Source organism: Vombatus ursinus, unplaced genomic scaffold (genome assembly GCF_900497805.2).
Source record: "Vombatus ursinus unplaced genomic scaffold, bare-nosed wombat genome assembly UNPS02009770.1, whole genome shotgun sequence".
Lineage (NCBI taxonomy): Eukaryota > Metazoa > Chordata > Mammalia > Diprotodontia > Vombatidae > Vombatus > Vombatus ursinus.
Window position 1 is genome coordinate 14,004,435 of NW_020949548.1, and position 14,938 is coordinate 14,019,372.

At 46.6% G+C, this 14,938-nt stretch overlaps 1 protein-coding gene across 2 annotated transcripts in view; it reads left to right on the top strand.

Moving 5' to 3' along the window:
• The window catches only part of DENND5A (DENN domain containing 5A), a 97,103-nt gene that overhangs the window by 40,411 nt on the left and 41,754 nt on the right, over window positions 1-14,938 (top strand). For both annotated transcript variants that reach the window (XM_027852696.1, XM_027852697.1), the window contains exons 4-5: window positions 3,134-3,803; window positions 13,477-13,664. In XM_027852696.1, the coding sequence (XP_027708497.1) occupies window positions 3,134-3,803; window positions 13,477-13,664 (858 nt within the window). The remainder of the gene's footprint in view (window positions 1-3,133; window positions 3,804-13,476; window positions 13,665-14,938) is intronic.

The window sequence follows — 14,938 nt, forward strand, 5'->3', positions numbered from 1 at the left end:
GTGAAGGAGACAAATATACTGCTGGCCTCTGGCGGGGGAGGAGGAGGGAGATAGGGTTTCCTGGCTCCCTCCTTGCGTCTTCAGGGAGGTTTTCAACAAACCGTTGCTCCACTGGAGCCATGGCTGTCTGGGGGAGAAGTGCAGTGGGGGCCCCCCTCCGCAGGAGGGATGTGTTCACATTCCTGCCTGCTTAGGGGGATTTATATGCTGCTCTTGGCAGACAGAGAGACGGGGAAGCCTGAGGTGGTATGAAGCAAGCCCCACAGAAGACGGATGTGTTTAATGAAAGGGAGGCTGAGTTTACGAGGATGCCCAGGGTGTGTGGTATTAGTGTGCGGCCGAGGATCAGGACATGCTCTGGGGACCGCAGGGAATGATGTCAGCCGTTCAGCCATGTGGAGGAGGCAGGCTTCATGGTGTACAAAATGTGGTTTGGGTTCCCAGGTCCCAGAGCTTTGGGTTTGGGTCAGGAGGGCTGGGGGGGAAGGCTCAGTTTTTTTGTTTTGTTCTTTTTAATGCAGCATCTGTTTGAAAGGTGACATAATAAAAAAGCTTCAGGCAGTGCAGCCTGAGGCTGAATCTGTGGACCTTGATAGGGTGTTTGCTTGCCAAAGACACCCCAAGGGCCTGTGGCATCCGAGATGCATATGGATGAATGGCAAATGAACTTCCTCGCCGGGAACGTGTCTGGTTCTCTCTGCAGAGACTTTTCCAAGGGCTGTATATCCAGGGAGGTACTTATCTAGACTCTTTGTTCAACATGTATGCACATGTATGTAACATACATACACATACATAAGTACATTCGTATTCATATATGTGTATACACAAATACATAGAGCTTAAATACCACTTCCTCTGTGAAGCCTTCCTTGATCCTCCCAGCCAAAAGTGACTTCCTCTCCTCTTCTCATATTTCTTTTTAAAATAATCAATTTTTATTGATAGCTTTTGTTTTTATATCACCTGGATTTTCCTTGTATCTCTTTCATTCCCTCCCACACACCCCATACCATCTTCTATAACAAAGAAACATTTAAAAAAAAAGAAACATGAGGAATAAGAGAAAATCATTAAAACTTTTCAATGCATTGACAAAAAAATCTAGTTTTATATGCAGTGTTCCATACCTGTGGACCACCACCTCTGCAAAGGAACCAGGAAAGGAGTCTTCTCATATCCCTTTTTTTTGGGTCAGGCTTGTTCTTTATCATTGTTTCAGTTGTTTTGTGGTGATTGTTCTTTGCATTTACATTATTGTTGTCGCTGAATATGTTGTTTCCTAGCTCTGCTTCCGTCCCTTTGTATCAGTTCATAGAAGTCCTCCCATGCTTCCCATTGTCCCTCCTGTTTGTTGTTTCCTACAGCCCAGTAATAATTCTGTTATGTCCATGCACCATCCTTTGTGCAGCCATTCTTTTTTTTTTTTAAGCACATAGTGGATCCTTTTATTGACTTGAACAGTTTTTTATTATTGTCTAACCATTTCAGATCAGATTTCTCCTCTCTGGATTTATGCTTAAGTAGATATAGAATGAAAAGCCCAGTTATAATGGGGCTCTGCATTTGTTTTCCTTTGTCAGTTTATTCTTGTTTTCCAAGCTGAGGGTGGAGGGAGAGTCAGAGGTGAAGAGGTGAAGCCCAGGAGAGAGCATTTCCCTCCAAGCATTTAGGGTCAGAAGGCATGATCTGTAAATCTTTCACAGCTAGAACACAGCCCAAATGTAGAGTGATGCTAAGGACGAGAGTTGGTGCAGGTTATTTTAAAACAATGGCTGTCTTCTTTGGGGCAACCCAAGAAGAGTGCAGCCTTGGTTTCCAAAACCTTTTATTAATCAAGACTTAAATGTTGTTCAGACGATGATGATAAGGATTAAAAAAAAAAAGTATTTTAACTGATCGAGGTTGCTGCTCTTCTACACATTAGCGCCTTCCCAGACTTTTTTGCGAGGCAATTGAGGTTAAATGACTTGCCTCATGGTCACACAGCTAGTATGTGTCAAGTGTCAGATTTGAACTCAGGTCCTCCTGATTCCAGGGCCAGTGCTTGCTCCCCCAGCTTTATCCTGGGCCGTCTCCAATTGTCCTGATCCATATCTGGCTGCTGGACCCAGATGGCTCCAGAGAAAAAAGTAAGGCTGTTGACTTGGCACAGCCCTCCTTCACTTAAATCCAGTTCACTTGTGTGTCATGGTGTCATGTCCCTGATGTCATGGTCGTCTTTGAGAATGAAGGACAAACAGCAGCAGCCATTCTCCTGTTTCTTAGTACACTTTGTCCAGACTTCTTCTTTGCCCTTTGCATTCTTTGTGTGTTATTTGAGTGCGTGTCTCATCCCCGTCCTTCTCATTCTTCCCCACCATCTTTATTTGTCCTCTAGGGCCAAGCATAGTGTCTTGCACACAACTGATGCTTAATAAATGTTGACATAATAAATTCACACCCAAGGGCACCCATACATATGACCCACTGTATATATAATGTATACTCACATACAAATTGACTCTAGATCTCTGGGAAACATCTAGAAAATTTCTCTGGTGCTGATTTCAAAGAGGTTCAGGGTCATGAGATGTAAAGCCCCCAGAGCTCCATGCACAAGTCTGACATCCTCACAGATAACTGTCTTGGAGCACACTCTTATTTTAACTTCATGATTTCCAACTGTAATAATCATTGTTGTACTTCACGTTTCTTCACTGATTTACGGCTTACAGAGTATTTTTCTTTATTAACCGAGGCTGAGAGAAATGATTTGTCTAAGGTAGGTAGTAAGTGCAGAAGAAGCCCCAGGAGAAGATAAGGTGGGCCGGTGAGAAGACGGGCGTAAGAAAGGAGCTGTCACAAAGAATGACTGATGGAAAGTCTGCTGTTGAGCACAGAGGCCAGGGCCGGCATGGCCATGTGGGGTGGGGGCAAAGGTTTTGTGACTTTAGTTAGCCCTTTCGGGTTTCCCTCTCTGAACCTAACCACCAAGGTTACCTAACAGTTCTGCTTCCTCTCCCTGGTGTGCCGAGCACAGCACAAGCACGTGACTGTAGCAGTGTGGATGGCGGTGCCGCTGGTGTCCTGATGAGGCCAGGAGCTGGTGTGCGGCCTTTCCACTGCTCATCTCTTGTTTTCTCTTTTGCAGTTGTGTATGCCCAAAGGGCTGGCGTTCAAGACTCAGGCCGACCCCAGGAGCCCTCAGTTTCACGCTTTCATCATCACACGAGAGGATGGCTCCCGGACATTTGGGTTTGCCCTCACCTTTTACGAAGAGGTGACCAGCAAGCAGATCTGCAGCGCCATGCAGACTCTGTACCACATGCACAACGCGGAGTACGACGTGCTGCATGCATCTGCCAACGGCAGAGAAGGAGGCGGTGGTGGTGGCGGGCCTGAAGACTGCTGTGACAGCGCTCCTGGCTCCAAGCTCCAGCGCTTTAACTCGTATGACATCAGCCGTGACACGCTCTACGTCTCCAAGTGCATCTGCCTCATCGCGCCCATGTCCTTCATGAAGGCGTGCAGGCGGGCGCTGGAGCAGCTTCACCAGGCGGTCACGTCACCCCAGCCCCCGCCCTTGCCCCTGGAGAGCTACATCTATAACATTCTCTATGAGGTGCCCCTCCCCCCACCAGGCAGGTCCCTGAAGTTCTCAGGGGTCTATGGACCCATTATCTGCCAGAGACCGAGCACGAGTGAGCTGCCACTTTTTGACTTCCCCGTCAGGGAGGTCTTTGAACTGCTTGGGGTGGAGAATGTTCTCCAGCTTTTCACTTGTGCCCTGTTGGAGTTTCAAATCCTGCTCTACTCACAGCGTAAGTCAGTGCTTCTCTTCTTTCCCACCAGCTGGTTTCTGCAATCCCTAGCAATGGTGATTGCAGACTTTACTGGGCAGGGGCTCTTTCTGATGGGAGCAAACTGCAGGTAGGTGGTGGTGGCCGCCATCTTGTGAAGGAAATGGACTCTGTTTGGCCCTATCTGTGTACTAGAGAGACACCCGTCCAGGAGAAGAGCCCCGTCTCCCAGCCTCTGCTCTGAACTAACTACTGAAAGGATGGGTTGGGGTGCTGGCTTGTGCATTCATCCCATCCTGGGTGAAGATATGCTCTGGCTTGAGTTGAAAGTTGTGGCTTAAAGAGTCACAGAGTATGACCTTTCATGTGTTTTGGGGGGAGCATGAAGGAGGATAAATTTATCTTTTAGACTGAAGTGAAAAAGAAGAAAGAAAGAACTGGACTAACAGATTTAGGGCAACTAAGCAGAGAAGAGATCAGCGGAAGACCAGTGGTAGGGTGAGAAGTGCCTGGACTTGGGGCCCAAAGACCCGAGTTCAAGTTCTAGTTATAACAGTGGAGTGACTTTAGTTAAGATGTTTCCCCTCTCTGGCCTTTCTCCATGTGTATAAAGGGAATTAGATTAGATGAGCTCTAAGGTCTTTCCCAGTCCCCAAAGTCCTAAATTCCAGCTCCCTGAGAGGAGCAAGAGGACATGACATCAGGGAGGTGATGCCATGTCTTGTAAGTGAATTGGATTTAAGTGAGGCAGGGCTGTGCAAAGGCACCAGCCTCACTTTCTCCTCCGGAGCCATCTGGGTCCAGTGACCAGATGTAGATCAGGACGACTGGAGATGGCCCTGGATGCAGTGGGGAAACCTTGGCCTTTTTATGCTAAACTCTTTCTCAGGTCTCAGTTTGACTGAGACAACACCCATTCAGTGAGTAAGGCCTGATGTCATCGGTCCTCTTTGAGAACGAAAATGTAGGGGGTAAGAGAGAGGAACGAGCTGAGGATGATCCCCAGTTTTCTTCTTTGGAAGGGGGAGGTCACAGTACTTCTACTCCCTGCCTCTTATGTGGCTTGAGGACCGTGATTTTGTTAATCTTAAAGCCCACTGTGTAAATGGAAGCTGTTCTCAGGAGGGAAAGTACAATGAGGCAGAGGAAAGCAGTAGACAAAATGCTGTAGGGAATTTGAAGGAGGAGAGATCTCTTTCAACAGGGGGTGATCAGGAAAGGCTTCTTGGAGAAGGTAGCAACAGCACATGGGTTGGGCAGCTAGGTGGTTTTGTGATTATAATGCTGATTATAATAATTATAATTTCCCTTTGGCAGGGAAAGCCACCTTCGTGGAGTGGAAAGAACTCTGGTGACAGTCAGAAGGCCTGGGCTCATGTCCTGGGTTTGACACGTGGGAGTTCTGTCATGTTTCTTGGAACCTGTTTTCCCCTTCTATAAAATGGGGATAATACTTTCTCTCCTTATCCTATAGAATCGTTGTGAGGAAAAGTGCTTTGTGATCCGAAAAATTCTGTGGAATTGTGAATGGTAGTTGTTGTTGTGAATAATACTTTACTTGTAATGATTCAAGCTCATTTTCACATGAAACCCAGGAAGATTTGTATGAACCGATGCAGGGGAAGTGAGCAGAGCAGAGCTATTTGTACATTTTTCAAGACACTTTTCTTAAGAGTTTATGTTTCCAGGAGTCAAGGGAGTTTATCACTTTAGCAGAACAGGAGCGATCCCTGTGCTGTGTATTTGTTCATAGAACACGGAAGATGAGGCCGAGAAGAGCCTCTTTTACAAAAGGAGATAACTGAAGGCTGAAAGTCTTGTAAAGAATTAGGCACAGAGTGGAGACCATCATCCAGGCCTCTTGAGCCCCCATGTTTTGATCTTTCTACTGTACCACTGTTCTACTGTTGGGAAGATCAAATCTGGTACAGAAGTGCCTGATCCTTTGAAAGATGGGACTGGCTTTGGTAGGAAATTGGTGTTTTCTTTGTTTACCTCAGGGACAGGCCTGGAGCTATGATCTCATTGTTATAGAGAAGTCCCAGAGGAGGAAACTACTTCTGTGTGTGCAGGTTATCACCTTCTCTGCAATAGAGTTGCACTGAGAGGTTAAGTGATTTGTCCAGGGTCATTCAGCTAGTAGGTGTCAGTGGCAGGATTTGAACTGGGGTCTCTCTGGCTCCAAGGCCAGCTTTCCATCGTGCCGCACTGTCTCCCTTTGTTTACGTGGTTTGTGTAATTTACTGTGTGCGTTATGTGTCTTCTGCTGTGGAGAATTGCCCTGGGGATGACTCTGGGGTCTTGCAGGCTGGGCCTTTCAGTAGGACCCCACTGGGGTCCTGCCAGTTCAAGATGCTTTGTGTGAGTGTATTTGGGGATGGGGAGGCTTATTGCCATAGCACTGGCCTCCAGCAGATAACAGAATTCACTGGGACAGCATGCATTTATATGGTGCTTGAAAGTTTGCAGAACTCTGTCTTCACATGTGTTATCTCATTTGGGCCACATGACAACCCAGTGAGATAGAGGTTGTTGTTATTCCCATTTTAAGGATGAGGAAACTGAGGCTGAGAGAAATGGCAAGATTTGAACTCAGGTCTTCCTGACTCTAAATCTAGCACTGGCTCCATTGGATTTCTTAATAGGTAGTTACTCATGGAGACCATGGACAGGAAGGCTGTGATGCATGTTAGTGGGGGGAGCCCTCATACTGTTGAAATGACAGATCTTTTAGAAGATGAAGTCACGCCTGTTAATTTGGGCATGTGGGGTTCTTTCTGAGGCATATTCATTCAGGCCGCATGACAGCTCTCTATAGAGTTAGGTTTTGGACGGGATGCTAGTTCCAGTTTGTATATGGAGACAGCTACCCTGTTTACCTGTGTCTTTCTGCCTGTAGGTAAATTATTTAGAGAAATAAAAAAATGCTGATCTTCCTTCCCTGCCCCCAGGCTATGAAGGTGGTGTTAGTTGGGATGCTGACTTTTCTCTGCCTCTGTTTGTCAGAAGTAATTGCTCATTATAACATTATGGGAGCCTCGTGGGCAAACCCACCCTTTTGCCAGGAGCTGACGGTGTCTGCAGTTGAAATTGATTGGTTGAATCACCTGGGATGCAAATGACCTTCAGCCACATCATCTTGGTTGTTTTCTTTTGGCCACAGGGAGCTGGTCGGTCACTGGACAGGTGGCATGCTCTGGGCTTGTCAGTCCGGGCTCCTCAGCCCCTGCCCTTGAGGATGCCTAGTGCTGATGCTGTGAGCTCGGGAAGGATTACTGTCAGGTGAACGACCTAGGTTGGGCCTCACAGGGATAGATGAGCTGAAGCATGAAGCAGCCTGTGAGATCATCTTTCCAATAATGGTTTTGTTATTGTTGTTGCTATGTTTTTGGTTTTTTGTTTTCTTTTGGGGGGGGGGCAGACAAACCTCCAACTCAGACTCGAAAGTCTTGCAGACTGAGTTCTCTAGCATCGATTGAGCCAAAAGACAAATCATTTACCTGCGTGGTAGTCAGCCCTGCCTGTGACCTCCCCCTGCATGCCAAGGCTTCTCCCCATCTCCTACTTGCTCCTACCAGTGCTGCGGTTCCAAAAGCTTGATGAAGGAAGTGCTTCCAGGCTTGTTTTTGCCTGAGGGAATCACTTTTCTTGGTCGGGAGGAGGGGGAGGACCCCAATCTGGGTCTCTGAGCTGGGTAAAAATAGGCTCTTTTTCCAAGCAGAGGAAATGCCGCTCCTTGGGGGATGTTGCCTGTCTTTGATTCTCTTGGTGAGGTGGTAGATGCTTTTGGAACCCCCCACATTGAGTTTCTGTCACCAGTGCCTCAGAGGGCCTGCTGAAGATCACCTTGTAAACCTCGGCAAAGAGAGAAAGAAAGGCAGTCACCCTTAGTCTCAGATGGTTTCTTTAGCAGCAGACAGGCTTGTTAGCCATGCCCGCCCTTTCTGGGGTGTCCATTAATGGATCCCTCATTGTCCTGCCCGCTTTCTATAGGGCTTAAAGACTTACAAAGCATGTCCTTGTGGAGGAAGATAGATACCAGTCTTATCACCACTTTGCAAAGGAGGAAACTGAGACTCAGAGCAGTAATAGGCCTTGGTTCAGGGTCACACAGCTTAGGAGTGTCACAACAAAGATGTTTCTGCCTCTAAGCCTGGTGTTCTTTCCTTTTTTTTTTAAAATTTTTTAATCTTTAATTTAATTTTTTATTTTTAGGCAATTGAGGTTAAGTGACTTGCCCAGGGTCACACAGGCAGTGTTGTGTTTGGTCTGAAGCCGGATTTGAACTCAGGTCCTCCTGACTTCAGGGCTGGTGCTCTATCCACTGCACCACCTAGCTGCCCCCTGGTGTTCTTTCTGATGCAGGAGAATGAATGAAGGTCTCTCTGGTCTTCCCGCTTGTGTAGCTTAGCACCCCACATGGATGGTTGGCATTTTGTACAAAGCGTGCCTGGGTGTGCACGCCTGCCGGGAGAGGGGAATTTTTCAGCCAGAGATTTTTCCCAAATACACGCTTGTGAACCAGGGCTGGGGTGTAGTATGACTGTGCATTTGGCTGTAAATGTCAGCTGAAAGCGCTCTTCCTCCCCCAGGCACTCTCCTACGCTTTTAAAATTCTCTTTGGTTCATCTTCATCTTAGAGTCAAAAAAAGAAAATTCCTAAGATGACTAAGATGTTTGAGATAACTATTAATTGGCATGCCTTCTCAGCGAAGGGACAAGAAGAGGGAAGGAATTAGTTTGACACAGATGGAGACTAGGTTTGGTTTCTGTAAGAAGACAAGCGAGGAATCCTCTTGGCTGAATTGGGCCCATCTGGGTGAAAGGAGAGATGACGTAGACTGCTGCTCACCCCCCAGCATGGCCCGCATCAGACCTGCGCTGACTGGGAAGAGCTTTCATCTCTTCACCCTCCTGTCCCATCAGTTTTGTTTGGGAACTTAATCAATCTTCTGTCACTGGTGAATCTTCAGTAGCTCTCTGTCGCTAGCTGTGTACTTTGTTCACACTCCTTGCCCTGGTATTCAAGGCTTATTATAGTCTGGTACAGGTTCCCCACCCTTGCACTGGTACTACCCTGCCTTTCCAGGTTTATCTCCAGTGATTTATTTACTCCACACTGTCCTCCTCTCTGCCTTCTGAACATACCCTAGGCTGTCCCTCCACCAAGCCTTTATTTACGTTGTTTGCCTAGCTGTCTGTGACCTCTCTGCCCCTTTTTGTCTGTTAACCCCTGCCCATCCTTTAAAGCTCAGTTCACGTGAAACCTCCGCCACGAAGCTTTCCCTAGGGCCTTATGGCTATCAGCGTTCTCTCCTTGGACTTCACGGAACCCGGTTGTTCAGTACACAGAACCCTGTTGGTGTGGCTCATCCTCCTATAGGCTGTGGGCATGGGCAGTGTCTTACCTATACTTTGTACCTCTCCCATGTCCTAGCACAGGACTCCGTACGCAATAGGCCCTTAACAGGTAGTCATTGAATTGGGCCAGCCACTGAGTCATTTCCCCTGTTGACAGGCCCCAACCAAAGTCTGTGCCACAGTGGTCCACGTCGTAAGCAGTATATGCAGTGATATCTGCCCCTTTCCTTCCTGGCCACTTCCTTCCAAGGTACTTAGTACACACCTCTCTAACTTTGCAATTAGGGCGATGATATCCCTTAATATCTTGAGCCTCAGTTTTCTCATCTGTAAAATAAGGGTTGCTGTGAGGCTTAAGTGAGGTAATCGATGTAAAAAGTACTTTGCAAACTTTAAAGTATTTTATTGGCAATTGTCATTCGAATGATTGCTGGGGGGACTGGGGGGACCAAATTCCACTCATTCATATGATTGATTATTTGGATTACAGGTTCTGGGTAATTTTTCTTCTCCAGAGTGTCCCACTTTGGCCAGGTAGGAACAGGAATTGAGAGTCATAGAAGCAGGCTTGTAGAGAAATGAAGCCCAGGCAGAAAGGAGGTGAGCTTTTGAAGCCAGACCTGGGGTTTTCTCTCCTTTCCTAGTGGGATCATTGTGAGGAAAACACTCTGTGAAGTGTAAGGTTCTCCAGAAATGTGGGCCGCTGATCGTCTTGTTCTTCTTGACTTTCTGTCCCAGCCAGGTCCTTCTGTTTCCCACAACTGCTCCTGCGGCTGCTGGCATGTTCTGTAGCTCCAGCTCACCTGGAGTTCTGGTTCTCACCTGGCTTATGTGCCTCGATGCCCCCATCCTTCACCGTAGCACACCCGAGGGAGAATCGGAGGTTTTTCCTAAAGGGCATCATTAGGACCTAAGGGAAAGCCAGGTCAAAAGAAACTGAGTACGTAGCACGTGGGCCAGCCAAATTGCAAAGCACGTCTAAGCTGGCCAGAAGCAGCCTCCAGGACTTTTCTGGGCTTCATGGCCGGCTGCCACAGACCTTTGGGAGAAAGAGTCTCCTCCAGCCTGTGGCCCTGTCTCTGTTCCCAGGCTCAGTGTTTTTAGGTGCGTTCGGCCTCTTCCACACCCTCCACCGCCCCACCATGTGCCAAAGCTTCCTGCCCAAATGCTCAGATCCAGGCTCCTGGGTCACATTTCCTGCCAGAGGTTTCAGCATCTGAACTCCTTGTTCACTGTCCAAATGGCAGACTTTCTGGACGCTCCCTCCTACACCGTGGCTGTGCCCTGCAAGACATTTGGCAGCGGGTTTTGTCAGCTCTTCACCCACAGAACCATTTTCTGGTGAAAGCTGTCTGCGTAGAAAGAACTTTGCTGGCTCCTGGCATGGTTCTTAGGTCTAGGGAGCAGTCTTGCACGAGTTGTCTTTATTTTATTTTTTTTTTGTAAGGCAGTTGGGGTTAAGTGACTTGCCCAAGGTCACACAGCTAGTAAGTGTCAAGTGTTTGATCTGAGACTCGATTTGAACTCAGGTCCTCCTGACTTCAGGGCCAGTGCTCTATCCACTGCGCCACCTAGCTGCCCCAGGAGTTGTCTTTAGCACCTGAGATCACCATGTGCTTGTTGATGGATCGTTGGTAAAACTTCATCTTGCTGTATTTTGTTTTTACGTCACCTTCATTTCTGAATATAACCCTCTTTCCTTGCCTTCCCTCCCTCTTCCCCCTACAGCAGGCCATCTCTTATAACAGAATAAAAAAGAAAAAGGAGGAAACAAAACAAAATACCAATTCAAACCAGCACATCAACCACATCCAGTAGTACAGACGCTATTTCTCCCCCATAGCCTCTCACCTTTTCAGGGAAGGCAGGGAAGTCCGTTTTGTTATCTCTTTTCCAGGACCAGACTTGGCCATTATGGACTCAAGGTCAGAGATTCAAGGCTCGAAGATACCCAGAAGCTACCGAGTTCCATCCTTCACAGAGCGTTTGGTTTCCTAAAGCTTGATTTTTTAACCGGCCTCTTTTCTGTTGCTGCTTTCCCTCGGTTATTTTTGAATGGTTCCTCTTGGAATTGCCTTCTCGAGGAAAGCCAGAAAGGTTCAGGACAAGATGGTCCTCTTGGGGCTGTGGTTTCCTGTCTGGCACAAGGCTTGGGGCCACCAGGGGAGCTTGGATCAGGGGTGGGAGGCAGGCTGGCCTTCTCCTCCCTGCAGCCCAGCAGGTGCTGGGAAGTGCAGGAATGTCTCGGCCGTCATGGGTTATACTGGTTGGAAGGGGCGGGGGTGTGGGGGGAATGGACAAGTTTCTTCTTAGCCCGTTGTGGATGCTGGAACAGAGACAGACTTTCTGTGCTTGGTGTCAGAGCGGCAGCCAGGCTTGCCTTGTAGGAGCTGAGCATGTGGGAGCCTCATCAGCCCTTTGTATTCCCATCATGCCCCCCTCCCTTTGTGGAGGACTTGCCGGGGCATTTTGATAGCGACTATTTATTTATTTAAACTCTGCTTCCACGTTTACTCTCCAGAACCTAGGAGAAAATTCTATTTGTGTATAGATTTCAACTTTCATTTCACAGTAATCCCAGATCTTTATGCTGCTGCCCAAGGAATCTTCCTGTAGTAATCCACAAGTGACTGTGTCACTCCCTGCTCAGAAACCTTTAGCAGTTTGCTCAAAAGTGCCTACCAAATATAATAGCATCTTCTTAGCACGACGTTCAAGGCCCTCTGTAATCTAACAAAAATAGTACTGTCTTCTTAGCTTGACGCTCAAGGCCCTCCAAAATCTAAAGGGTATGTTTTCATCCCAAGTTAAAAGAGTTCTTACTGTGGTCTGTGAACTTCCTTTTGGAATATTTTGATAACTGTACTTCAGTATGATTAGTATCCTTTGTATTCCTATGTTTAAGCATTTTTAAAAAGTATTCTAAGAATGGGTTCATGGACTTCACCAAAATGACAGAAGAGTCTGTGATGCAAAAAAGGTGAAGAAGCCTTGTTTTAAAAAAAAGTTTTATTAATGGCTTTTTCTTAAAACTTTTTCTTTTTTAATTATAAATTTGAAAAACTTCAATAAACATGAATGTTTCCATATGTACAGAACAGAAAAAGTATTTTAATTACATAGCGCTTTAAAATATGTATGTGTATATGTGTATATGTAAAACTTAACATGGTATTACCAACATCAGCCTACTTGTCTAATTCCCTTCTAACCTGTCTTTTGTACTCTTCTTTGTATTTTAGAACGTTTCATTGACTCTCTTTCCTTCTTTTTTTTCTCTTTTTTTTTAAAGTATGGACTGATTATAAGTTTATTCTACTGTACTTAACAGTATGCCACGAATATGATATTAAATGTCCTAGGATACTGATTGGTGCGATTGAAGTGTAGGTAGATGGCACTGAGGAAGTACCTGATGGCCTGTCATGTAATGTGGAGAGTGTGTTAAAGAAAAATCAGGGAAAAAAATATGGACTGTTTCGTAAATTTATGTATTATCTTTATGCTGGGAACGTGCTAGTCTTTGCAGTATTCCAGTTCTAGTTTAGGCATTGATTTTTTCTTCCACACTCTCTTCAATATCCCTTCCCACCATAGCTCCTTCCTTTGTCATAAAAAACAAAACAAAACTAAGCAGAGCCAATTGCTATAGTGACTTTAATAGCACATACAGCATTCCATCCCCATGGTTCTCTAACCTCTCTTTGGAGTGGAGGGAAGTCTACATCATCTGTCCTCTGAAGCCAACATCACCTCTCATGTGGCTTCACTTGCCTTGTAGTGTCCAACCTACCTCTTCATTTAATTCAACTGGATTGCCCTTGTCCTCCGATCCTGTCCCTCTCTTTTCTTCCTTCATGCCTTTGCCAACACCGTTTCCTGGGCCTGGAACATCTTCCCACAACTGCACTCCTGTTTCCACCTATTAACCTTCTTCTCCTCTGTCAAGGGCCATCACTTCTGTGAAGCTTCCCTGGTTTGACCAGTTGGGTGCGATTGCCCTTCTTGGGTCTCTCCAAGCCCTTTGTCTTCCAGTTGTCCATGTACATTCCTTGTCTCCTGTTCAGCTAGACTGTAAGCTCTTTGAGGGCCAGAACTTTGTGTTATTCATCTCTGTGTGTTATTCACCTCGCAGGCCTAGTACATACACAGTTGGGCCATTGAATCTTTATTGATTCAAAGCGAAAATCTACTGGATGGGTGGCAGAATTTCCAAACTTGATTCTGTTTGCTTTTGATCTTAGGAAGGTGTTAGTGGAAGGGCTTGGTTCAGTACCTTGGGCAGGAAGGTTGCTGTCTTTTGATGGTGTGGTTTGTGTGTTTTTTGGCTCAGATTACCAGAGACTGATGACTGTGGCAGAGACGATCACGGCACTCATGTTTCCCTTCCAGTGGCAGCACGTCTATGTCCCCATTCTCCCCGCCTCTCTCCTGCACTTCTTAGATGCTCCTGTTCCATATCTGATGGGCTTACATTCCAATGGCCTGGATGATCGCTCCAAACTGGAGTTGCCTCAGGAGGTAAGAGGGGAAAGATGGAGGTCACCTCATTGGGAGGGGAGAGCAGAACCCTGGGATGGATGCCTCATAGTGCCTGACAACCATGTCACTGGATGCCAGTGTCACCATTGTTCCTCTGTCTTGTCTCTTTGTAGCAGGAGGCAGAATTAGAGGTTGGGCTGGAAGCTGTTTTACTGGAATTACATACTTCCTTTTTGGAATTTTGGTTTGTGTCTTGGGTGGAGAGGAGAACCTTGATTTGTTACTACCCCACGAGAGGCAACAAGTCACAGAAAGAGGTGCTGATCAGGAGAGACCTGGCACATATTGGCTGGGTACCATGGGTGGGTCACTTGACCTGCTTGAGCCTCAGTTCTTTTTTCTGTAAAATGGGAAAATAATGTTCACAGTTCCCACCTTCTGAGGGGGGGTTGTTGTGAGAATTAAATGAGATAAGATTCATAAAGCAATTTGTCTAAAGTGCTAAATAAATGTTGTGATGATGATGATGATGATGATGATGATGTTATACTTAATAGAATGTGGCACTTGGAGACAGGAGGACCTGGTGTTGAATTGTGTTATAGGAAGTTAGTATTGGTGTGATTGGGCAAGTCACTTCATCAGTTTCCTTATCTGTAAAGTGGAGGCTAATTATAATACCTCTAGCCCTTAACCTTATAGGGCTATTGGGGAGATCAAATCCAATGAGGTAAGTTACATAAAGTGCTTTGCAAACTTTGAGTGCTGTATACAGCTTAGCTACAACCATGATGACAGTGACAACTGTAGAAATGGTGGCTGTCATTATGATCACAGATTTCTGTTCCTGAAGCATTTTTAAACACGTCCTGTGTGCCTGGCACTGTGCTGTGTGCCAGGAGCCCAGAGCCGCTGCTGTTTTTTTGTTCCTTGCCTGCCCTCCTGTACTGATACGTAGAGTGTGAGGACAGCACTTTGACACAGGACGACTGGGCCCGAGCCAGCTTGTGTTGGAGCAGGGCCTGCCTCCAGGGTGGCCCTTTCCCCTCCCTGCCAGAAACAATTGGGAATTCTCCGGGTGCCGGTCAGGAGCAAGAATCTTGAAGTGAGGAAAGGCATAGCAAAAAGGGAAAGCATTTGGATTGTGCTGCCAGCCTGAGGCTGAGGATCTGGAGATGTCGTCAGCATCCTTGATGAGCATCCCTGATAATTAGCCCACCCTTGTGATGCCTTAATTGCAGAGAAATGCATCTCTCTGTGTGCTCTTCTTTCCTCCCCTTCAATTTTAGGCACCAACGTGTCTGTCCATGCAG